Source organism: Budorcas taxicolor, chromosome 3, assembly GCF_023091745.1.
Source record: "Budorcas taxicolor isolate Tak-1 chromosome 3, Takin1.1, whole genome shotgun sequence".
NCBI classification, from domain to species: Eukaryota; Metazoa; Chordata; class Mammalia; order Artiodactyla; family Bovidae; genus Budorcas; species Budorcas taxicolor.
This window is the reverse complement of record NC_068912.1, coordinates 68,853,695-68,879,814: the sequence shown is the minus strand read 5'-3', so window position 1 is coordinate 68,879,814 and position 26,120 is coordinate 68,853,695. Positions and strand designations below refer to the sequence as shown.

Sequence of the window (26,120 nt, the reverse complement as noted above, 5' to 3'; positions counted from 1 at the left end):
ATTTTCCAAGTTTATTGTGTAGTATTTAGCGAAGCCCTAAATATTCCTTAAAACTGTCTCAAAACTGCGGCGATAATGAGAGGAGAAAATTGGCGCCAGAGATTTTCGGCGCAGGCAGCGAGAACAGCTATGAGCAGTCTGTTGGGGTCCTAGGGCAGCCGCGGAACTGCTGCTTCCTTCAGGCGAGAACGGTGGTCAGCTATGTCGGGGCGGAATGGGGGCCTGAGGAGCGCTTCTGCGCAGGCGCTTGCCTGCTAAGTCCGCCCACTGACGAGCTAAGTTCTCTTTTCGCTCTCAGTCATGGTGAGTGTGGACGTGTTTTGTATTGCTGTCTAGATGTGTCCATAGGAGAATGGATAGGGTAATATTTAAGCTCTTTAGTCACTAGTGGGTAGTTTTCTTAGTATTGGAGAATGATTGGGTTAAAACACAGGCCTTGGAAGGTATTTTGAGGGCCCATAGACAATGTGAAGGGTTACTCAGCGTTTTCTGCTGATATCGCGGGTGCGGTTGCGGCCGGACTTCCTGCTATCGGGCGGGACTCGGTGTTCGACGACTTTCTTTCTTAATCTCCTGGCCCCCCACAAAAGCCGGTTAGTTCTTAGCTTCCATACAGCGGTGTATATGTGGCTCGAAATATTTGGAATTGTTAATGGTATGGTCTCGTTCTAATAAGTTTTAATGGGATATGAAGGAAATTAACTACATTTTTATTGGTAATGATCTCGAACTACTTAAAATGTAGCTTCAGTCACAAAGATGTAGCTGAAAAATGTGCCGAACTAGAGCAAGAACAGTCATCACCCGGGGGCTTGTTGAAAATGCAGAAACTTAAGACTAAAGCTGGAAAAGAATTGTTAACCTGGTAAAGAACTGTGGCTTGCATGGAAGGTGCTTTGAAACCTGAGTTTTTAAGATTAATGGACTCTCACTAGAGAACTCAACTGCAGATTATGGGACAGATAGGTTTAATGCTTTAGCTTGCTTTCTGCCACGTGTAAACCATAAGTTGAAAATTTTCAGTCTGTTTTACTTTTCAGCCGAGATGAGGACGGTAGTTTTTTGGGTCGATGATGAGCTGGCATGTATTCTGAATCTAAAGTTGATTATTACTACTTTAGCTCTAGAATTACTCTGAGACCTGAAGAATACCTGAAACTTTATGAAAGCTTTAGTTATTTTTCGTCAGCTACTTTTAAAATTGAAAGCTTCTATATGGCAAGATGAAATAAGAGTTCATATGTATATTGAAATGTATGCTCTGAGGTCAAACATTAAAAGATAAAAATTTAGGAAATCTCTTGTGTGTGAAAGGGTACACCGCAGAAGGATGTTATCATTAAGTCAGATGCACCTGACAGCCTGTTACTGGAGAAGCATGCTGATTATATTGCATCCTATGGCTCAAAGAAAGATGATTACGTATGTATACTTCTGTGTTGAAAAGTTTTTGTTCTGTAAACGTGTCAAATCATTTGGTCAGGATGGTTTGTGTTTTTCTTAAAAATGGTTTCCAACTCCTGCATACCAGGGAATGATGTCTGTGGTTGACTAGCCATGGGAGTTAACCTTGATTCTTAGCAATACTTATGTAGAGGCTTTGGCAGGCAAAGTAGATTACCTTCTGTCCAGATATGTAAGAATTTTGAGATAGCCAATAGATTCCTATTTTTGTAGTTGAGCTACTTTCAAGGTCAATGATGTGTTGGCATGTATTACCTGAGTTTATGGTGATGTGTAATAACACTTAAGCTCTAGAATTACGCTGAGACCTTGAAAAAGTTTTACCTTGAAGAATGTTCCCCATTTTCATGTCTGGGATCCTTAGGGAAAACTGAATTAAACAGCTTAATTAGAAGTAAGTATTTTCCCTATAGTATAGAAAGAGCTGAATTATTTACCATGTTGGGAAACATCGCTACTAATGAATTCCCATAAATAATCTGCAGATGTGGAGTTGTTAGAGCCATATAACAGTATGGGTATTTAGCTTCTGTGTTGAGTATCTTTAAACTGACATCAGTTCAGACTGACACATTAATTTCTGTGTTTTAGGAATATTGCATGTCTGAATATTTGAGAATGAGTGGCATCTATTGGGGTCTGACCGTAATGGATCTCATGGGACAACTACATCGCATGAATAGAGAAGAAATTCTGACGTTTATTAAGTCTTGTCAGCATGAGTGTGGTGGAATAAGTGCTAGTATTGGACACGATCCTCATCTTTTGTATACTCTTAGTGCTGTTCAGGTAAATACTAATGAAAATTCAGCAGTCTTGGTAGTGTATTCTGTTACCTGAGTAAGAGAATTGAAAATAGGGATCAGTATGTAAAAAGTTACCCATATCTTTTCAGATGAGATCTGTTTCAAAGCAAGGTCAATGATGTGATGGCATGTATTAGCTGAATCCAAAGTTGATGTAAATTCTAAAATGGTACTGAGACCTTGGACAGTAAAATGTTTATCTTACATATATGTAAATGTCTGGAAGTCACTAAGTGGAAGGTTTTTTTTTTTTTTTTTTGAGTCAGAAAAATTCTTTTGGTGTTAAGGCACTGAAATCTGATTTATTTACTGTACAGCATGATCTACCCTATCCCAATAGATTTATACCCTGTCCCGATAGAAAACATGTTAAGTCTTACCTGATGATAACATTTTTTAAAGCAGGTAGTATATTCTAAAGATTTGTCACGTGGAACTTATTCAGAGAACAGTGCATAGCATAATGGATTATATAAACTGCTTGAAGCCTGTGTGCAATATGTGTAGAAGCCTCCTTCATTCAGCTTTTTTTGTATTGGTCAGACTTCCTCCATGGCATTTGCTTTCTTACATGGCCTGGCCATTTCCTCCCTTTAGTTTCATCTTCTCATCTAATTTCTGGAAATGCCAAGCTGCCTATGGTTCCCTGCTTTTACTCTGCCATTTCACGACTTTGCTTTTTACTATGGAGTTGACTTTTTAAAAATTAAAAAAAAATTTTTTTTTGGCCTTGCTCTGGCTTGTGGGATCTTAGTTCCCTGACCAGAGATTGAATTGGGGTCAAGGCAGTAAAAGCACTGAATCCTAACTACTGAACCACCAGGGATGTCCATCTGGAGTTAGCGTTGATTTTGATATTTGTGAAGATTCACAAATAAGGGTTTAAAGTCTGTATAAATTTCATAAATGAGTCTCAATGTTAACAATGGTTAAAGACTTGTTGGTAATACCTATAATTTTACTCCGTAATAGAATTACATATTTGAGAAAAGTTTTCAAGGTGCATAGACAAAAGGACATGCATGCTTGGCAACTTAGAAGGTAGTTGAGAAGAGCATCATTAGAACAAACTGACCAGTGGCGAGGTATCTACTTACCATGGTTTGTTTCTGTTACAGATACTTACTCTCTATGATAGTATTAATGTTATTGACATAAATAAAGTTGTGGAATATGTTCAGAGTCTACAGAAAGAAGATGGTTCTTTTGCTGGAGATATTTGGGGTAATGTCACTTTAATCCATGGCTCCTAGAATACCGATAGAAAAATGTTTTGCTTTGTTGTTTATTACAGTAATAAGCTTGGTAGCAGATTATAAAGTATAATGAGTTGGGGGCTTTGCTAATAGTTTATAAGGAGATTATAAGTTCTTCATTTTTTCAGGTCCCACTAAGCAGCTGGTCTAACTGGAGTTAATGGTCTGCTGGAAGTTCCAGCATGCACTGTGCTAGTTATAGCAGCATACAGGAGTACTGGAACAGAGAGGGCAAGTCTAAAAGATAAGGTAGGTGAAACTTTTTTCCCCAGTATTTGGTGGCTTTGTAAAGTTTTTTAAAAACTTAACTGGCAAGGGGAAAATAATTATTAAAAAACTTTACAAAATTACTGAATATTTGAGTGGAGGGAGGGAGTAGTATTTTACTTGATAAATCTAGATAATCTCTGCTTTAGGGCTGAATACAGTGCAGGCCGGAGAGACCAGCTGCTTCATGGGATGTGAAAATCTACTTTTATATAATAGGGTAAGTTTATTATCATTCTTAGAAATTAACTAGCCACCTTAGCTTTCTGGGTGCTCTGTAAGCAATTAATTCACAGTACTTTTGAGCCATTTTCTAGTACTTAGTTTCCTTAGAAGTAAAGTAAGTGAATATACACTTCACATGTAGTTTTCCTCCTGGATGGTAGAAGTACATGTTAGGCCTGAACTTTTGGAAATATAACTATGGTAGTTGTACAGAGATTTTTAATTAACTTTATATAATATGATTAGAAGCCTCTGATAACACATAATGCTTTGGTTTGCTCTATTTTTAGGAGAAATTGATACAAGATTCTCTTTTTGTGCAGTGGCAACTTTGGCACTATTGGTAAGTTTCAAATGTTGTATTGGAAATGATTAACTTTTGATGATTATTCTGGAACTTAATAGGCATGTTTTCTGTTTACAGGGGAAGTTGGATGCTATTAATGTGGAAAAGGCAATCGAATTTGTTTTATCATGTATGAACTTTGATGGTGGATTCGGTTGCAGACCAGGTTCTGAATCCCATGCTGGGCAGGTAATACATTAATCCAGATTAAAATGTAGGCATTTTTACAGTTGCTGACTTTTGAGTCCCCTATTGGTAAAATCCTCTGGCCCAGATAAACATAAGTAGTTTTGTAATTAACCAGAAATACATTTTCATTTTCCATTAGTTTTTATGTGTGTGTGTTAGTTACTCAGTTATGTACAGCTTTTTGCGACCTCATGGACTATAGTCCCCTAGGCTCCTCTGTCCATGGAATTCTCCAGACAAGAAGAATGGAGTGGGTTGCCATTCCCTTCTCTAATTTTCAGTAAGCAGATAAAAAACATTCTGTATCTCCCTATCCTGAACACCTGTGTTAGAGGATGTTGTATATGTAAACGATTGTCAAACACTTTGCTCTTAGCCATGAAAAAACGTGGTGGTCTTTCATTGCAGAGTTGGATCCTAGTAGTATGCTTCAGATTTCTTCAAACAACTATGTGATGTTTATGTTTGTGATTTTTACTGTCAGCAAATTTTTAGATAGAAAATGAAGCTTTAATAATTAAAGTAGATTTTTAAAAATCAGTGTTATTGTTGAAAAACTATTATACACATGTACTTTATGTCTGTAATTTTAGATCTATTGTTGCACAGGATTCTTGGCTATTACTAGTCAGTTGCACCAAGTAAATTCTGATTTACTCGGTTGGTGGCTTTGTGAACGACAGCTTCCATCAGGCGGACTCAATGGAAGGCCAGAGAAGGTATTGTTTTTTAAGATTAATCTTTAAATTTTATAAACGTGAGTGAGGACTGCTTTTTTTGCCTTTTGTTTTGTAGTATTGCTCTTATAAATTGATCATGAGCTTTTTTACTTTAATACTTTGCAAAATTTAGTTGTACCTTCTAAAAATGCTCTTGGCAAAAGTAAAGCAAAAGTTGAAATGCCTGTTAATCCTGATGTCCATTTAAAAGACAGTCATGACAAGATTGCCTGGTACTTTTTGATTTTCTTTGACAAATAACTCCGGGCTTTAAAATGTGTTTGTATTCATAGTATAAATTCTTAAAATTTATACTTATTTATAAAATTCCTTCTGAAGGAATCCTTCAGAATTTAATTTATAAAAATCCTTTTGAAGGCTTTCTGTTTTTCACCTACATGAAACTTTCTTCTTTAAACTATACTGGGCACTCACAGTTATGCATTATACATATCTGGGAATCAAAGGCCACTATTAACACTTGGATCTTGTACAGAAATCTCCATGCTCACTTACAGATGGGAAAGGATAATGGATTTGCCAAAAGAAAGATTTCTTTTTAAAAACTGGATTACAACAGTTTCATTTAAATATTAAAAAAAAAAAAAACTTGATTCTGTTTAGCTCTCCACATACTTTAAATTGGGTCTGTAAAGACCAGATAGTAAATATTTTTATCTTTGCCCCATGGGCTTGTTGCAACTACACTGCTGCCCTGAAGAACATTGTTGCCACAGACAATAAAAAATGAATGGGTGTGGTTGTATTCCATTAAAATTACTAATGGACAAGTATGAATTTCATAATCGTTTTCCTTTCACAATACTGTTTTAAAAAATCATTTACAAATACTAAAAGCTGTTCTTCGGTTTAGGCCCTTGAGCTAAAATATGATAAAGCATAGTGATGCTTTTATTCTGGGTCATTGTATTTTTGTGTAATTTTGCTTGCTTGTTACTTCTGAATAAGTTTAAAAACCGTAAGTGGTACTTAGTTAAAATCCATTGAAAAATCTGGGCAACTTTTCAATAATTAGGAAATGGGTGAGGGTGGGGATAGCACGTACAATCTAGGACAGCTTTTAATGTTCTTGTGGATCACCCTGGGATCTAGTTGAAATTCATTGTAAGGTGTGGGGTCTTCTGCATTTAAGTTATGATTTGATGAGCAAGGGTGATTTTATTTTTTTAAACCAAGTTGTATACCTTCCTGGACAGCACTTAATTGAAAATGCTGCCCATGGCAGTGGAACGTATATTGCCATAGTTATAAGCCTTACTACCCATTTCTTGGAAAAGGGACTGATGTAGGCATTCATTTCATATAGAAATTAAGATGGATGGATGGTTATCAGTGAATACTGAAACTGAAACATTTAGCATGGTTTTCTGTGGAATCAAGAATCTGCCTACAGTGTAGGCAGCACAGGAGACATGGTTCGATCCCTGGCTCAGGACGATCCCCTAGAGAAGAAAACGGCAATCCACTCCAGTATTCTTTGCCTGAAAATTTCCATGGACAGAGGAGCCTGGTGGGCTACAGTTCATGGGGTTGCAGAGTGAGACATGACTGAGCGTGCCTGCATACTCATATTCTAGTTCTGTGGAATGAAGCATTTGATCTCTTTTCCAATGATTATCTTTTAATTCTAAGCAATTTTTGGATTTCAGTGTTTCAAACACTGCATTGTCAATATATCCCTTGATTCCCCTCCCACCCCAGGTATTTAGAAAATACATTTGTGGCAACTTGTGGCTTTTTCCTCCTAGTTACCAGATGTATGCTATTCATGGTGGGTGTTGGCTTCCCTAAAGATAATTGGAAGGCTTCATTGGATTGATAGAGAAAAGCTCCGCAGTTTCATCCTAGCATGTCAAGATGAAGAAACAGGAGGATTTGCAGATAGGCCAGGAGATATGGCAAGTATACTAACGACTGTTAATGTAACAGTTAAAATTTTCAGCATTGTTCTAAGATTCTAAGGGTTCTAAATTTTTAAAACTAGGAATTGGTGGGGAACAAATAGTATTTTTCAAGTGTTGCTTTGAAAGGATGCTTTTAAAATGTCATTTAAAAGTGTACTAAGGTGCTTTTCTGGTGGCTCAGATGGTAAAGAATCTGCCTGCAATGCCTAAGACCCAGGTTCAATCACAGTATTCTTGCCTGGAGAATTCCATGGACAGGAGCCTGGCAGGCTACAGTCCATGGGGTCGTAGAGATTCGAACATGACTGAGTGACTAACACACACAAAAGAGTGTATGAAAGATCTGAAACACATTTACAGTACTTATGCCTAAGAAATGAGTGTATGTGCCAAGTCCTCTGTTTAAAAAGTGCAGTTTGAAACCATTATTTCAGAAAATTTTAAGATAATATTTATATAGAGTGCAATGGGCTCCAGTATAATCCCTGTTCAAAAGCAGGGTTTTAGAAGTTTTCATTTTGTAATATTCTATAAATTCTTGTTTTTTAATAGGTAGATCCTTTCCATACTCTGTTTGGAATCGCTGGATTGTCACTTTTGGGAGAAGAACAGATTAAACCTGTTAGCCCTGTTTTTTGCATGCCTGAAGAAGTACTTCGGAGAGTGAATGTTCAGCCTGAACTAGTGAGCTAGATTAGATCCCTTGATGGAGAAGTTGGTTAATATAGTTTTTATTGTGTTTTAACATTTCAGTAGTTGAAGTGCTTAAAAAACTTAACAAACTACTGTGTTAATATTTTGTACATGAATTGTGTTAATTTTAATAAATTATAATTATACATATTGTAAATTAAGATCTTTATTGTATCTCTCCTTCTGGAATGCTGTTGTTACTCTGATTTTTTTGTTTATGCTTCAGTATATTTTTTTGTATGTCTTCATAACAGCAAACTTGAACTCTCTTTAGCTGATGAAGTCTTGTGTTCTGATTTTCCTGGGTACTCCCTTGATATGTTATATATAACTATAGTTAATGTAGATCGGTCTTTGTCAGTGAGAATGTTACTGATAAAGAGTTGATGAACCACATAGGAATTGAAAGATGAAATAAAAATAAATGGCTAAAATTTGGGAATATTTCATGCTTGTGGTTAATGAGTTGGGTACAGAGTGGGTTAGGTAAATGAAGAGAATTCACTAAGAGGAGGATTGCAATCTGGACTAACACTTTATCACTTTTTAATATTTTATGTCAGAATGCCAAGGAATTGTTGGCATTTTTTTTCCTGCCCAGTAAGGAACTACAAGCTGATACTTGCCACACTAATCTTTGTGTTCTTGCAGAAAAAGTATTTTAGTGAGCATTTTTCTTGATGAAGTTGAAATTTGCTGAAGCAAGTTTGCAATAATAACCCTAAGAGTAAAGAATTTTACATGTGAATAGTGATGATTTCTCTTAACACATTGAGCAATGTCTGCTTTTCATGTTGTTGAAGTGTCTGGCATTGTTTTTTGACAGTTCACTAAGTTTGGGTTGAATTACCAGTGTTTCTGAAAGTTTGGAAGCCATTGGATGGCACACAATTTTATATAAGTGGTATCATTGGAAGTTTTGAGTACTGCGGTCACTGCACGTGGGTGACTGAGTGGTTTCATATTCTGTATCTGATTTCACAATTGAATGAATTCAGTAATGGACATCTAATGGTATCTAGAGTATTTTCTCAATCCTGCTTTCTCTACCATGTTGAATTACTGTGTCTATTCAAGAGAATCATGGCATCTGGTCCCATCACGTCATGGCAAATAGATAGGGAAACAGTAAGAGACTATTTTTTTGGGCTCCAAAAATCACTGCAGATGGTGACTGCAGCCATGAAATTAAAACACACTCCTTGGAAGGAAAGTTACGACCAACCTAGACAGCATATTAAAAAGCAGAGACGTTACTTGGCCAACAAAGGTCGGTCTAGCCAAAGCTATGGTTTTTGCAGTAGTCATGTATGAATGTGAGAGTTGGACTATAAAGAGAGTTGAGCAACGAAGAGCTGATGTTTTTGAACTGTGATGTTGGAGGAGACTTAAGAGTCCCTTGGACTGCAAGGAGATCCAACCAGTCTATTCTAAAGGAAATCAGTTGTGAATATTCATTGGAAGGAGTGATGCTGAAGCTGAAACTCCAATATTTTGGCCACCTGATGTGAAAAGCTGGCTGACTGATTTGAAAGACCCTGATGCTGGGAAGATTGAGGGCAGGAGGAGAAGGGGACAACAGAGGATGAGATGATTGGATGGCATCACCGACTGAATGGACATGAGTTTGAGTAAACTCTAGGAGTTGGTGGTGGACAGGGAGGCCTGGCATGCCGCAGTCCATGGGGTCACCAAGAGTGGGACACGACTGAGAGTGAACTGAACTCGGAAATACTAGCACAGAATGTCGTGTGATAAGGGGAATAAGGTGTAGTGGGAATAATGAGACACCCAAGCTGTATTTGGAGGAAGAACTTGCAACATACTCCAGTATTGAAACTTCCATGGAGGGAGGACCCTGGCGGGCTACAGTCCATGGGGTCACAAATAGTATGGGGTCACTACTGAGCACGGACACACACAAGTTGGATTGATGGCCCTGAATTCCGTTTAGTTGAGGGGGTCTACCTCGCATTATGAAAGTGTTAGTTGCTCAGTCATGACCGACTCTTGGCTCTTCTGTCCTTGGGGTTTTCCAGGCAAGAATACTGGAGTGGGTTGCCATTCCCTTCTCCAGGGGATCTTCTGGACCCAGGAGTTGAATCCAGGTTTCCTGCATTGCAGGCCATTCTTTAGCATTTGAGCCAGAGAAGAGATTAAGCTTGACCTCGCATTAAGCTTGACCAAATTCTGCAGCAGTTGACGGGACCGGGACACCTGAGAGTACATTCTCCAGTTCTGTCTTTAAATCATATTAACAAAGGAAGCATTTAATCACCTGTATGCTCGGTCGCTCAGTCCTGCCCAACTTTTTGCGACTCCATGGACTGGTCTATGGGGATAAATGTGGGTGGGCGTGGTAAACTGGGGGCGGGGGGCTCTGCGCGTGCGCACTGCGACTCTACGCGCCGCGCTTTCGTATTTCCCCCGCGTCGCTTTGTCCCACAGCAGAATTGCTCTGAAGGATGTTGCGGCCTGACATATCGCCAGCGTTTCCGTCTGTCCCTGCGGCTTCCCCCTGCTCACCAGAGGCTCGGTCCCGGGGTCCCCGCTACAATTTCGAACTCCAGGAGACTCCTCTGGGCCGCCCTTCAGCCCAAGCCGCCTCTGCGTCTTCCCCACCAGGCACGTCTGGAGCGGCGGGTGACAGGAGCGGCAGCAGCAGTCTACCTGGGCACCCGCCCAGCGCCCTGCCGCCTCAAGGCAAGGAGTTGTGTGAACTTCTGGAGGTTCGGGGAACCGTGGTCTCGGTTACCACAGAAGTTTCAGTTGGTGTCTGTTTGGAGTTTGGGAATGGAATGCTCTGCGAATTGAGTGGGTCTGAGTGATTTAAGGGCTGGACTCTTCCTCACGTTGGTTTTCTCACAAGGCCGTGATGGCGGATGGCTCAGTTCTGAGGCAGGCTGTATTCATATCCGGGGTAATGTGCCTCCGCCCGCGCCAGATGAATGAATGAATGAATGAATGCCAGATGAATGAATTTGTGCACGAGTTTAGTGATTGGAGTGGTAAACCTCTTGGCTCCTGAGCCTCCAAGTCCTTCTAGGATATCTTGAAAACAAATAAGCTTTGAGAACAGACCAGATTTAACAGACCAGATTTCTCTAATGGAGGTGAATAATACATTCAGTGTGAAAAATGCCCTTTAAGGAGTATTCAACTCGTTTATTTTAATAGTCAGTGATTCTCCATGACAAAACCGTCACCTGTTGCCCACACAGCGTTGCCGCTCACTGGTAAGGTAACAAATGCCAAATCCAGTGGTCACTTTTCACTTCATCTTATGTAAACTTCCCACTGTTTAATGTTCTTCACCAGTCTTGTCTTGAACTGTCTTAATTTGATTTCCTTGATTCCACTCTTCCCTGTTTTTCGCCTACCTTCCATAGAACTATGCTTACTTTTGTTAGTTTACAAATTATTGGCTTGTCCTTAGAGGTTTTTTTCTAGGCTACTTCTGTCTGACTGTGATTATCACCACAGCCCAGATCTCATCTTTGTCCCTAGATTCCTGTTTCAGACTGTCTTCTGAAGTTTCTAGTAAGGAACCAGTGGACATCCTCAGACTCACTATATGATTAATTGAATTCATCTTTCTGCAGCTCCTCAACCTGTTTCTCTTATCTCAATCATTGGGTTTTTAAAATCTTTAGGAGACTTCAATGATTCAAATATTCCCTCACTCATAACATCCAAAGTTAACAAGTTCTAGATTTATCTTTTAAATAATTCTGTTTTCTCTGTACCATTACAGGCCCTTTTAATTTTGTGTCTGAATTATTGCCTCAAACTCCTAATACTTCTTTCTTCTAAGCTTACTCACAGTGTCACTAGAGTTATATGGAAAATGAAAATCTTACATCCCGTGGCACTTCAATCAGTGACTCTATTTGCAGGTAAAAAAATTGTACTCTTTAGTAGCATATCCAAGTCCACTTGGGATATGTTTTCAGTTTTTGCGGTCTTATATCTCATCATTTCTTAATAATTACCCTACTTTCTAACTTAATTGACCTACTTTCACTTCCTTCAAGGCAACATACATGTTTATTAGTATAATCCCCTTCTTCATGAAATGTTCTGTCACCTATTTATTTTCAACAATAATAGCATCCACTAATTAATGACTGCTCCTCTGTTCTAGCTTCTTACTTAGCATGTTGTATCTCTGATCCTTACAGTAAATCTGTAAAATAGATTTTTCTTTTGTCCCAATTTAAGAGGGAGCCAAGACCCAAATTGATGAAATAGTTACCTTAGGTGCTCCGTGCGCGCTCAGTTGTGTCTGACTCTTTCCGACCCCATGGACTGTAGCCTGTCAGGCTTCTTTGTCCATGGGTTTCCCAGGCAGGAATACTGGAGTGTATTGCCATTTCCTGCTTCAGGAGATCTTCCTGACCCAGGGTTTGAAACTTTTTCTCCCATATCTGCATTTTAGATTCTTTACCACCTAGCCACTGGGGAGCTGAGTTATCTTAGGAGCTGAGGGAAATAATATTCTGTGCTCTCAAAGAACTTATGGTTCAGTAGGGAAGATAGACTTAAAAATCTATAAAACTTTTAAAAGATAATTATTTTTGAGTTATTTACAGATATTGTGCTTAGTACCTTCAGTCGTATCTGACCCTCTGCGATCCTATGAACCATAGCCTGACAGGCTCCTCTGTCCATAGGATTCTCCAGGCAAGAATACTGGAGTGGGTTGTCATTTCCTTTTCCATATAGATATTGAGGTTTTAATAAGTAGGGGAACAAAGTAACTAAAGAAATTTTGCAGAGGAAATTCAACTTGAGGTAGTGTTGAAGAAGAAGATTATGTCAACAAAAGGGAAAGAGCAGAAAAAAAATGGAGAAGAAACTTTTATTTTTCTCTTAAGAAAGAAAAATATGTGCAAAGGCACAGAAGTATGATATAGCATGTTGTGTTTGTAGACTACAAATAATTTAGTTTGGTAGAGCAGTAGGGTGATCTGTTTTGTTTCTTCCCAGTATAAACCTAGAGTACTTGCAGGTATTTAATCTGGGAGGCAGATAGGTTTTTTTGCCATGCCAAAAACATCTCTGGCTTTGGTGATTGGAAGAGATGATATTACTTTTTCCTGATAAATGGAATATTGTAGGAGAAGCAACTTTTAGAGGGAAAAATGGTGAATTCGTCTGTGGACATGTTGAGTGTGAAGAACCTTTGGGGTATCCATACATTCATATTGATGCAATTGAATATATGAATCTAGGGCTAAGAAAGAAGCCTGGGAGAGATATAAATTTCAGGGCAGAGGAGAGAAGGTAAAGGGAATATAGGAAAATAGAAGTGAAGGAAATTGGAGAAAAACTAGGAGAAGTAAGTTTAAGAAGAGGATTAGAGTCTGAAAGTAACCTGAGAACAAGAAGCAACCCTGTTTGTCTCCAGTCTCTAGTAACCATCTCCTTCCTTAGCTCCTTTAAGCCTAAGATTAGTAATGGGGTGTACTTTGTCTTGATTCTACACATTTCTTTATGATGATATTCTGTCTACCCCTTTGTAAATATTCCCTTTATCAAACACTCTTCAAATTATCCTAGTTTGAATGTGTTATCTTTCTGGAAACTATACAAAAATGTTAGATTTTATCCTATGGTGGATATGGGAGACACTGAGAAATTGTCAGAAAGGGAGACATGGTGAGATTTCTTTTTCAGAAAGATCACTAGTGATGGATGTGAAGAATTGACTAGTGAGGCATCATGTTGAAGGGAAGGAGAATAATTCAAAGACTTTTGAAAAAGGCTGAAGAAGATATGTGCTTAAAATGGGCCAGATAGGAGTGAAGATGGAGAGAAATTTTAGTGAGATATCTATCTATATAATTAGATTTGGTTACTGATTGGGTGTTTGGATTCATGAAAGAGGAGTTACGAGTGACTTCTAAGTTTATGACTTGTATGAAAAGGTGCAAGATGATGTAGTTGACCAACTGGTAGTAAAGAAAGGATAAATTCTGAGGAAAAGTTAGTGAGGTAGTTCACTTTTAGATATTTAGTAGTTCTGGGAAAATACGTAATGGTTTGTATCCAAAAAGTAGTTTGGGATATTTATATCCAAAAATATAGGGATCTAGAGCCACCCTATCTGTTAGAACTCTCTGTGGATAGATGTATTCTATATCTGTGCTAATATAGTAGCCACTAGACAGGTGTGGTTTTTGTGCATTTTAAATGTGGCTAGTGTGACTGAAGAACTGAATTTTAATTTTAATTTAAATAGCCACACGTGGCAAGAAGCTCCTATACTGAGCAATGCAGCTGTAGACCTAAGAATGGTTTTTGCATTTTTAAAGGGTTGGAAAAGTAAAAGAAGAAATTCATATTATAGTATCCAGAACTAAATATCAGTATAGTCACTGGAAGGACTGATGCTGAAGCTCCAGTACTTTGGCCACCTGATGTGAAGAACTGACTCACTGGAAAAGACCCAGATGCTGAGAAAGATTGAGGGCAGAAGAAGGGGACAACAGAGCATGAGATGGTTGGATGGCATCATCGACTCAATAGACATGAGTTTGAGCAAATTCCAGGAGATATTGAAGGACAGGGAACCCTGGTGTGCTACAGTCCATGGGGTTGCAAAGACTTGGACATGACTGAGTGGCTGGACAGCAACAAATCCAGAATTAAAGTTTCATTGAAATACACTCATTTATTGTCTTACTTATTGTCTGTGACTGTTTCCTGTGATAATGTCAGAACTGAGTAATCGTAATAGACAGTATGACCACAAAGCCTAAAATATTTAACATCTGGCTCATTATTTAAAAGCTTACCACCCTCTACTTTACAGTGTTGGAGAGGAGTTAGGGCTGTATATGAAGGTTTGAGAGTTGCCAGGAAATAGATATTAATAAAAGCCAAAATAATAGATGAGATATTCAGAGGAAATGTATAATTTTGATTTGAGAGAGAAAGTAAACTTTGGAACCATTGGAAGCCAACAGTTAAGAGGCAGATAGAGGAAAAGAACCTGGCAATGGAAACTAAAAAGAAGTAGTTTAAGGAGAATCAAGATAGAGAGTTGTTATGGAAATCAAGGAGAAGAGGCCAAAAGAGACCCAGGATTTTTTTTTTTTTTAAAGAACTCCTAATTTAACTTAAAATCTTTTGCACAGCAAAGGAGACTATAAAGAGATGAGAAGATAACCCTCAGAGTGGGAGAAAATAATTGCAAATGAAGCAACTGACAAAAGATTAATTTCCAAAATATATAAACAGCTCAATATCAGAAAAACAAAGAACCCAATAAAAAAATGAGCAGAAGACCTAAACAGACATTTCTCCAAAGAAGACATACAGATGGCCAATAAACATATGAAAAGATGCTCAACATCACTTATTATTAGAGAAAGGCAAATCAAAACTGCAATGAGGTATCACCTCATACCAATTAGAAGGTCCATCAACAAATCTATAAACTGGATATATAAATGCTGGAGAGGATGTGCTTGAGAAAAAGGAATCTTCTTGCACTGTTGGTAGGAATGTAAATTGATACAGCCACTATGGAGAACAGTATGGAGATTCCTTAAAACACTATGAATAAAGCTACCATATGACCTAGCAATCCCACTACTAGGCACACACCCTGAGAAAACCACAATTCTAGTGTTCACTGTAGCACTGTTTACAGTGGCCTGCACATGGAAGCAGCCTAGATGTCCATCAACAGATGAATGGATAAAGAAGATATGGTACATGCTGGGCTGTGTTTAGTCGCTCAGTTGTGTCTGACTCTTTGTGACCCCATGGACTGTAGCCCACCAGGCTCCTCTGTCCATGGGGTTTCTCCAGACAAGAATACTGGAGTGGGTATCTTATCCCTTCTCTAGGAACTCTTCTGACCCAGGAATTAAACCAGGGTCTCCTGCACTGAAGGTGGATTCTTTACCAGCTGAGCTATTAGGGAAGCCCATAGAATATATATACAATGAAATATTACTCAGCCATAAAAAAGAACAAATTTGAGTCAGTTCTAGTGAGGTGGATGAACCTAGAGCCTGTTATAGAGTGAAGTAAGTCAGAAAGAGAAAAACAAATACTATATATTAATGGATATATTTAGAATCCTTTAATAGAAAAAGAGTACTGATGAACCTATCTGCAGGGAACGAATGGAGATGCAGATGTAGAGAACGAACTTGTGGACACAGAAGGGGAAGGATATGGAGGACAAACTGAGAAATTAGCATTTATGTATATACTTTTATCATGTGTAAAATAGATAGCTAGTGGGAAGCTGCTGTATAACACAGGGAGCCTGGCTTGGCCCTCAGTAACAGTGGCTGACTTTATTTTGTGAGGCTCCAAAATCACTGCAGGTGGTGATTGCAGCCATGAAAGTAAAAGATGCTTATTCCTTAGAAGGAAAGTTATGACCAACCTAGACAGCATATTAAAAAGCTGAGACACTACTTTGTCCACAAAGGTCCACCTAGTCAAAGCTATGGTTTTTCCAGTAGTCATGCATGGATGTGAGAGTTGGGCTATAAAGAAAGCTGAGTGCCAAAGAATTGATGCTTTTGGACTGTGGTGTTGGAGAAGACTCTTGAGAGTCCCTTGGACTGCAAGGAGATCCAACCAGTCCATCCTAAAGGAGATCAGTCCTGGGTGTTCATTGGAAGGACTGATGTTGAAGCTGAAACTCCAATATTTTGGCCACTTTATGCCAAGAGCTGACTGATTGGAAAAGACCCTGATGCTGGGAAAGATTGAGGGCAGGAGGAGAAGGGGACGACAGAGGATGAGATGGTTAGATGGCATCACGACTTAGTGGACATGAGTTGGGTGAACTCTGGGAGTTGGTGATGGACAGGGAGGCGTGGTGTGCTGTGGTTTATGGGGTCACAAAGAGTCAGACACGACTGAGTGACTGAACTGAACTGAACGACCTAGAGGAGTGGGATGGGAAAGAAGAGGAAGGCTCTAGAAGGAAGGGATATATGGATATCATTATATATATACGATGGCTGATTCGAGTTGTAAAAACCAACTCAACATTGTAAAGCAATCATCCTCCAATTAAAAAACAAAGACTTATTGGAATCCCTGGTGGCCCACTATGCAGTGGATAGGAATCCACCTACAGCAATCCCTCTTCCTGGAAGATTCCACGTGCCCAGGGGCATCTAAGCCCATGTGCCAGTTACAGAGCCTGAGCTCTAGAGGCTGTGCACCACAACTACTGAGCCTGTGTGCCTAGAGCCAGTGCATCACAAAAAGAGAAGCCACTGCAGTGAGAAGCCCATGCATTGCCACAAAGAGTAGCCCCTGTTCTAGTAGCCCCTGCTTGCTGCAACTGAAGAAAGCCTGTGCAAAGCAACAAAGACCTCACACAGCCAAAAATACGTAAATAAATAAAAATGAGCTTTAATGTCTATGTACCCACAACATTGTAAATCAACTATACTTCAGTGGAAAAAAAAAAATCTATGTGCCTAGACACTATGCTAGACTGATTATGTACATTCTGTCATATTTTATGACAACCCTATTAAAAAAGTAGTATCTTCACCATATTAACAAATTGATAAAAACCATATGATAATCTCAATAGATACAGAAAAAGCCTTTGACAAAAGTCAGCACCCATTTATCATTAAAACTCTTCAAAAAATGGGCAGAGAAGGAACCTACCTCAACATAGTAAAGGCCAAATATGATAAGCCTATGGCAAACATTATTCTCAATGGTGAAAAGTTGAAAGCATTCTCCCTAAGATCAGGAATAAGACAAGGGTGTCCACTTTCTCCACTACTATTCAACATAGTTCTGGAAGTCCTAGCTACAGCAGTCAGAGAAGAAAAAGAAATAAAAGGAATCCAGATTGGAAAAGAAGAAGTAAAGCTCTCACTGTTTGCAGATGACATGATACTGTACATGCTGCTGCTGCTGCCAAGTCGGTTCAGTCGTGTCCGACTGTGTGCGGCCCCATAGACGGCAGCCCACCAGGCTCCCCCGTCCCTGGGATTCTCCAGGCAAGAACACTGGAGTGGGTTGCCATTTCCTTCTCCAATGCATGAAAGTGAAAAGTGAAAGTGAAGTCGCTCAGTCGTGCCTGACTCTTAGTGACCCCATGGACTGCAGCCCATCAGGCTCCTCTGTCCATGGGATTTTCCAGATACTGTACATAGAAAACTCTAAAGATAGTATCAAAAAGTTACTAGAGCTAATCAGTGAAATATAGCAAAGTTGCAGGATACAAAATCAATACACAGAAATCACTTGCATTTCTGTATACTAGCAATGAAAAATCAGAAAGAGAAATTAAGGAATCAATCCCCTTTACCTTTGCAACAAAAAAGAATTAAATATGTAGGAATAAATTTACCTAAGGAGACTAAAGAACTGTACACAAAATTATAAGACACTAATGAAAGAAATCAAAGACAAACAGATGGAGAGATATTCTATGTTCCTGGGTAGGAAAAATCGATATTGTGAAAATGGCTATACTACCAAATGCAGTCTACAGATTCAATGCAATCCCTATCAAATTATCAATGGCATTTTTCACAGAACTAGAACAAAACATTTCACAATTCATATGAAAGCACAAAAGACCCCGAATAGCCACAGCAGTCTTGAGAAAGAAGAATGGAGCTGGAAGAATCAACCTTCCTGACTTCAGATGATACTACAAAGCCACAATCATCAAGACAGTCTGGTACTGGCACAAAAGCAGAAATATAGACCAATGGAGCAAGCTAGAAAGCCCAGAAACAAACCCATGCACCTATGGGTATCTTATTTTTTACAAAGAAGGCAAGAATATACAATGGGGCAAAGACAGGCTTTTCAACAAATGGTGCAGGAAAAACTGGACAACTACATGTAAAAGAATGAAATTAGAACACCTCCTAACAGCAAACACAAAGATAAACTCAAAATGGATTAAACACCTAAATGTAAGACCAGAAACAATAAAACTCTTAGAGGAAAACATAGGCAGAACACTCGATGATGTAAATCAAAGCAAGATCCTCTGTGACCCACCTCCTAGAGTAATGGAAATAAAAACAAAAGTAAACAAGTGGGACCTGATTAAACTTAAAAGCTTTTCCACAGCAAAGGAAACTATAAGCAAGGTGAAAAGACAATCCTCAGAATGGGAGAAGATAATAGCAAATGAAACAACTGACAGAGGATTAATTTCCAAAATATACAAATAGCTCATACAACTCAATACTAGAAAAATAAACAACCCTATCAAAAAGTGGGAAAAAGACCTAAACAGACATTTCTCCAAAGAAGACATACAGATGGCAAACACGTGAAAAGATCCTCAACATTGCTTATTATTAGAGAAATGCAAATCAAAACTAAAATGAGATATCACGTCACACTGGTCAGAATGGCCATCATCAAAAAGTCTACAAACAAATGCTGAGAGGGTGTGGAGAAAAGGGAATGCTCTTGCACTGTTGGTGGGAATGTAAATTGATACAGCCACTATGGAAGATGGTATGGAGATTCCTTAAAAAACAAGGAATAAAACCACCATATGACCCAGCAATCCCACTCCTAGGCATATGCCTTGTTCAGTTCAGTTCAGTTCAGTCACTCAGTTGTGTCCGACTCTTTGCGACCCTGTGGACTGCAGCACACCAGGCCTCCCTGTCCATCACCAACTCCCGGAGTTTACTCAAACTCATGTCCATTGAATCGGTGATGCTATCCAACCATCTCATCCTCTGTCAACTCCTTCTCCTGCCTTCAGTCTTTCCCAGCATCAGAGTCTTTTCTAATGAGTCCGTTCTTCACATTGGGGGCCAAAGTATTGGAGTTTCAGCTTCAGCATCAGTCCTTCCAATGAATATTCAGGACTGACTTCCTTTAGGATGGACTGGTTGGATCTCCTTGAAGTCCAAGGGACTCTCAAGAGCCTTCTCCAATGCCACAGTTCAAAAGCGTCAATTCTTCAGTGCTCAGTTTTCTTTATAGTCCAACTCTCACATCCATACATGACTACTGGAAAAACCATAGCCTTGATTAGACAGACCTTTGTTGGCAAAGTAATGTCTGCTTTTTAATATGCTGTCTAGGTTGGTCATAAGTTTCCTTCCAAGGAGTAAGCGTCTTTTAATTTCATGGCTGCAGTCACCATTTGCAGTGATTTTGGAGCCCCCAAAATGAAGTCAGCGAATGTTTTCACTGTTTCCCCATCTGTTTGCCATGAAGTGATGAGACTGGATGCCATGATCTTCATTTTCTGAATGTTGAGCTTTAAGCCAACTTTTTCCCTCTACTCTTTCACTTTCATCAAGAGGCTCTTTTGTTCTTCTTCACTTTTTGCCATAAGGATGGTGTCATCTGCATATCTGAGGTGATTGATATTTCTCCTGGCAATCTTGATTCCAGCTTGTGGTTTATCTAGCCCAGTGTGTCTCATGATGTACTCTGCATAGAAGTTAAATAAGCAGGGTGACAATATACAGCCTTGATGTACTCCTTCTCCTATTTGTAACCAGTCTGTTATTCCATGTCCAGTTCTAACTGTTGCTTCCTGACCTGCATATAGGTTTCTCACAAGGCAGGTCAGGTGGTCTGGTATTCCCATCTCTTTCAGAATTTTCCACAGTTTATTGTGATCCACACAGTCAAAGGCTTTGGCATAATCAATAAAGCAGAAATAGATGTTTTTCTGGAACTCTCTTGCTTTTTCCATGATCCAATGGATGTTGGCAATTTGATCTCTGGTTCCTCTGCCTTTTCTAAAACCAGCTTGAACATCTGGAAGTTTATGGTTCACGTATTGGTTGAAGCCTGGCTTGGATAATTTTGAGCATTACTTTACTAGTATATATCCTGAGGAAACCAAAATTGAAAAAGATACATGTATCCCATTGTTCATTTTCTGCACTATTTATAGTAGCTAAAACATGGAAGCAACCTAGATATCCATCAACAGATGAATGGATAAAGAAGTTGTGGTACAAATACACAAGGGAGTATTATTCAACCATAAAAAGGAATGCATTTGAGTCAGTTCTAATGAGGTAGATGAACCTAGAACCTATTATACAGAGTGAAGTAAGTCAGAAAAAGAAAGATAAATATTGTATTCTAACGCATATATATGGAATCTAGAAAAATGGTACTGAAGAATTTATTTACAGGGCAACAATGGAAAAACAGACATAGAGAATAGACTTAAGGACTTGGAGGGAGGGGAAAAAAGGATGAGATGTATGAAAAGAGTAACATGGAAACTTACATTAGCATATGTAAAATAGCCAACAGGAATTTGCTGTATGTCTCAAGAAACTCAAACAGGGGCTCTGTATCAACTTAGAGGGGTGGTATGGGGAGGGAGATGGGAGGGAGGTTCAAAAGGAAGGGGATATATGTATTCCTATGGCTGATTCATGTTGAGGTTTCACATAAAACAACAAAATTCTGTAAATCAATTAGCCTTCAATAAAAAATAAATAAATTAAAAAAGAAGGTAATATCTTATACCAATAGGTAAGTAACTAAACAAGGAGCTGAACCCAGGTAAGCCTAAACTCTCTTTATACCAATTGCCTGGGAGGAGAGAGTTTCGATGAAGTCAACAGAGGAAAAGTAGTATAATTACTTTACAAAGGTGTATTTGAAGCTTAGAGGTAGTTTTAATTAGCAAGAGTAATCTCAGTGAGCTTGCATAAGAAAAAGCTATGTTTGTGAGCACTTTTCATTATATTTTAGTACGATGTTATTTATGTTATTTTGTCATAATTTTTTATATTAAAAATCATTTTGTGGTGAAGTTTTTTAGTGATTATAGAGGTTTTATACCACATTGCATAATTCTGAACTTTAAACTGATATTAAATTTTTTTGCATTTAGGTTCATACTTTAGAAACAAAAGATCTTTTGCAGAGAACACACACGTATCAAATGTTACGCTTGGTACAAGCTCATCCTCTGCACGAGATAGTAGTTATCCTCAAATACTAAAATCTCCATTATGTGCTGGAAATCCCCAGAGATCAGGTTATAAAAGTTGGACACCGCAAATGGGATATTCAGGTAAAGTAAGTGGAATATTGACTTAATTGATTTTTGAAACTTTTAAAGTTTTATAAATTCTATATTAGGGTAATTAAGGTAATATGAAATTATTTGAAGCTAATATGGAAGACTGAATAATAAGTACATCAGTTTAGCCATATCTACAATTTGATGCTAGGTTAATAACACTACATAGTTTGTGATAGTGTTTGTTTAAAAATTCAGGTCTAAGTTTTCATCATTCCGACAAAAAAAAAGTACAAGAAAGAGAAAGCCCTTCCTTTTATACATATTTGCTTAAATCTAAAATTGGTCCTGTAATACTATTGAGTGTTTTTTTATATTTAAATTTTAGTATTTATCTAGATTTAGATTTTCTTGAGGGGAAAATGGGTGAAGTAGGTCTATATGTGTAAACATCATTTAGTTAAAGGTATATGACTATATAATACAGGGAGCCCAACCCTGAGCTCTGTAACAACCTAGAGGAGTGGGATAGGGGGTTGGGTGGGAGGGAGACTCAAGAGAGAGGGATATATGTATACTTATGGCCAATTTTAGTTGTTGTATGGCAGAAACCAATACAACATTGTAAAGCAATTATCCTCCAATTAAAAATTAAAAAAATAAAATTTAATTTAAAAAGGTATATGAATGTATAGATTTACAAAATAATGAAAAATTATTTTTCTAAGTGATTCTATTAATGTATACTCTTACTGGCAATGTATGAGAGTTCTTGTTGATCTATATCCCACCCAGCATTTGGTACTGTCAGACTCCTTAACATTTAACAGTCAAGCAGTTGTAAAATTCCCTGATAGCTCAGTTGGTAAAGAATCCACCTGTAATGCAGGAGACCCTGGTTCGATTCCTGGGTTGGGAAGATCCCCTGGAGAAGGGATAGGCTACCCACTCCAGTATTCTTGGGCTTCCCTTGTGGCTCAGCTGGTAAAGAATCTGCCTGCAATGTGGGAGACCTGGGTTTGATCCCCTAGGTTGAGAAGACCCCCTGGAGAAGGGAAAGGCTACCCACTCCAGTATTCTGGCCTGGAGAATTCCATGAACTGTATAGTCTATGGGGTCACAAAGAGTCGGGCACGACTGAGCAGCTTTTACTTTCACCTAAGTGTAGTCTGAATTAGCATTTTCCTAGTTATAAATGAGGTTGATTATTTTTCTTAACATGTGTATCTTCTTTGCTGGACTATAAACTCTATGAAGACAGAGACTGTGGCAGTTAAAATCCAATCTGAAGTAAAACTACACAATGATTTAAACAAGAAAGATTTAATATAAAGAATTATTAAACTGTGATGGAAGAATAACTATAGGATATAAGAAAACTCTGTGAGGTACCCTAGGGCTGAGAGGGCTCCTAAGAGGTCACACTTGGAAGTGGCCCTCATCTGGGTCCCATTTCCAAGGCTGGAGTGCAGGTCTGTTTGGAGAATGTGAATACTGAATGGCAGTTTCAGTAGTGCCTGCAGATTTGCCAGGTCAGAGCTGGTCTGCTGTCCAGGGCGAACACGAGGCAGGTGGGGTGGGGGTGAACTATCGCTGGTGGCTAGCTGTGTAATGCACTTTTTACTTTTCACTTTCATGCATTGGAGAAGGAAATGGCAACCCACTCCAGTGTTCTTGCCCGGAGAATCCCAGGGACGGAGGAGCCTGGTGGGCTGCCGTCTATGAGGTCGCATAGAGTCGGACACGACTGAAGCGACTTAGCAGCAGCAGCAGCTGTAATGAGAGTGGGCTCTGGTGTGGGTTGGAGGCCTGGAGTACACAGTCTCCTTGTTGGGAAGGTTGACATCAAGAGGACTGTGGGAGGCAGACTTGAGGAAAGACTGAAAGAGCCAAGGGAATTAGTATGGGCAGGAGGCCTGGAATGCAGGATATGTGTATTCAGAGGGCTGAGGGAAGGTAGTTAATATGCCATGCTGTAGCTGTGTGATCATCAGAGTACAGCACATTCTGGATGTGTAACTGGGCGCATCACCACCAGATGTCCTCATATCTACACTGCTGACCCACCATAGTGTAGCGGAAACTGCAGGAGAGCCTGTCATCCTGCAAGGTCCCTCCAGTTCCCTCAATTGAGAAAATTAACATTATGCACACTTTAAGGAGAAATACTTATAGCGGTTCTGTCCATTATTGCAGAACTTATATTGAAGTGTGAATTTGGAGCTGAGTGACAATAAATTGATAGCTGCCATAACTCTTTTGGGTATAGAGCTTCTGTATATGTTATTCTACACACATCTGGATTTTTTTGACAACAACAAAATGACTTTATGTTTCTACCTAACAGGATGTGTACATCTGCATTTACAAGTGAGAGAGTTCTCACTCTTTTCCAAAATGAGAAAATTCATAGTCCCGACAATCATTGCATATTAATTATCTCAAATTCAGTCATGGTCCCACAGAATATTCTGTTACTTAAAGACTAAACCTCCATTAAGTTGTGAATAAACTTTTTAAAAATGAAAAGAGAGGAAAAAAATGGTTAGTTTGTACAAATAAACATGCATATAACAACGCATAGAGATAATATCCAAAGCTACTGCAGTTTTTGTTTCTGTAATTGGTCATGATGTTGTAGTTGATATATTTGATTTTCTTCTTTCACTACCCATTCTGAATTTCCCTAACTTGCAGCAGTAAGGGTGGAATGCCCCAGACCTTCATCCTGAAGGGTCTGAGTCCTTAGTCATTCTGCCATTTTTGCTTGCTGTAGTTTTCCATTCACCTTTACTATTGGAAATACGAAGACTTCCCTGGTGGCTCAGATGGTAGGGTGTCTGCCTACAATGCAGGAGACCCAGGTTCGATCCCTGGATCGAGAAGATCCCCTGGAGAAGGAAATAACCACCCAATCCAGTACTCTTGCCTGGAAAATCCCATGGACAGAGGAGCCTGGTAGGCTAACAGTCCATGGGGTCGCAAAGAGTCAGACATGACTGAGTGACTTCACTTTCACTTTCAAGGGGTGCCTTAGCAAATCCCTGGGGTTCCATTCATAGTCCACTTTGCCTCCTTTGCGTATAGCGGCATAATATCCCCTTGGCAATTAGGATTGACCACACCATTCATAGATAACTCCCTTTTTTTCTTATTGTTTCAGTAGCATAAATAAGGAGCCTTAAATGGACAAGTGGCAATTTCATCTTCCAATTCAGTATAATCATTGTTAAGTTACCTGTTGGAGCCAATAATCATATTGAGACTAAGATCTCAAAACCAACAGAGCTCAACGTTGCCAGAATGGGATACAGAAATTTTTTGGGTGCGTTGGGGGGCATAATAGAGAGAGTAGCCATCCCTACATTCTCACATTGATTCTTGGACCTGTGTATTCTAGTTATGAGGAATATAGCATCTATGATTCCAAGTATAAACTGCATCCTGTAAGAGAGAATCCCATTTTTCAGGGTGTTGCCTGCTAATTGGCATTGAGTCTTCAGTAAGTTATTCTGCCTTTAGATTAAGCCAGGCATGTCTGGGTGATGGGTTATGTGGTATACACAGTTGATTCAATGGGCTATAGCCTGTTGATACATTTTTTTCTTTTGCTATGAAGTGAGTTCCTTGATTAGATGCAATACTGCATGAAATGTCTTGATGGTAGATAAGGCATTCTGTGAGTTCATAGATGATGACACTGGCAGAGGCATTTCAAAATACAGAAAATAAATGGATTTTTAAGTGATGTTCAATTTTGATAGTAATTTTAAAAAATAAATATTTAAAAAATATTTAAGCTTCAGTTTATTAAAGCAGGTGATAATAATAATAACAAAAATAACAATACATTGCAGGGATTAGTAATGGTAAGGATTCAGTAAGATTGGTTTTTCTCATATACAGTTGATAGAATTAAAAGTGGGTACAATTATGAAAAGAAATTTGGCAATATATGTGACAGCCTTTAAAAGTCTTCTTTTGTTCCACCCAGAAGTAATTTGACTTCTAAGGAGCCAATTTAGGGAAGTAATATGAGACCCAGTAAAAAGCTTTATGTACTATGATGCTCATTTTAATATTACTTATATCAGAGAGATAACAGTGAAAATGTTTTTTTTTTAAAGTTTAAGGGGGATGTCTTCTGAGTGTACTGAATTTCCAAGTACTGAAACTTGATACATAGTTTCCAGTTAAAAATGAAAAGATCGTATTTGATTGCAGAACTTAAACTGACTTC

The 26,120-nt window shown here is 38.7% G+C and overlaps 2 protein-coding genes and 3 non-coding genes across 5 annotated transcripts in view; all 5 read left to right on the top strand.

Moving 5' to 3' along the window:
• The first annotated feature begins 1,045 nt into the window (after positions 1–1,045).
• RABGGTB (Rab geranylgeranyltransferase subunit beta) lies at positions 1,046–8,570 on the top strand. Its single transcript, XM_052638051.1, is given in 11 exon segments — positions 1,046–1,054; positions 1,315–1,422; positions 2,056–2,253; positions 3,389–3,494; positions 4,309–4,361; positions 4,443–4,553; positions 5,147–5,272; positions 7,042–7,063; positions 7,066–7,097; positions 7,099–7,191; positions 7,750–8,570. Coding segments are annotated over 11 exon segments (999 nt in total). The 3' UTR covers positions 7,891–8,570.
• On the top strand, positions 1,066–1,144 carry LOC128045873 (small nucleolar RNA SNORD45). Its single transcript, XR_008199203.1, has one exon. It is a non-coding gene; the product is annotated as a small nucleolar RNA SNORD45 (small nucleolar RNA).
• LOC128045875 (small nucleolar RNA SNORD45) lies at positions 1,693–1,775 on the top strand. Its single transcript, XR_008199205.1, has one exon. It is a non-coding gene; the product is annotated as a small nucleolar RNA SNORD45 (small nucleolar RNA).
• On the top strand, positions 2,381–2,452 carry LOC128045874 (small nucleolar RNA SNORD45). Its single transcript, XR_008199204.1, has one exon. It is a non-coding gene; the product is annotated as a small nucleolar RNA SNORD45 (small nucleolar RNA).
• A 1,785-nt stretch (positions 8,571–10,355) lies between the features above and the next one.
• The window catches only part of MSH4 (mutS homolog 4), an 83,041-nt gene continuing 67,276 nt past the window's right edge, over positions 10,356–26,120 (top strand). Inside the window, exons 1-2 of the mRNA XM_052638118.1 lie at positions 10,356–10,593; positions 21,749–21,931. Of these exons, the coding sequence (XP_052494078.1) occupies positions 10,356–10,593; positions 21,749–21,931 (421 nt within the window). The remainder of the gene's footprint in view (positions 10,594–21,748; positions 21,932–26,120) is intronic.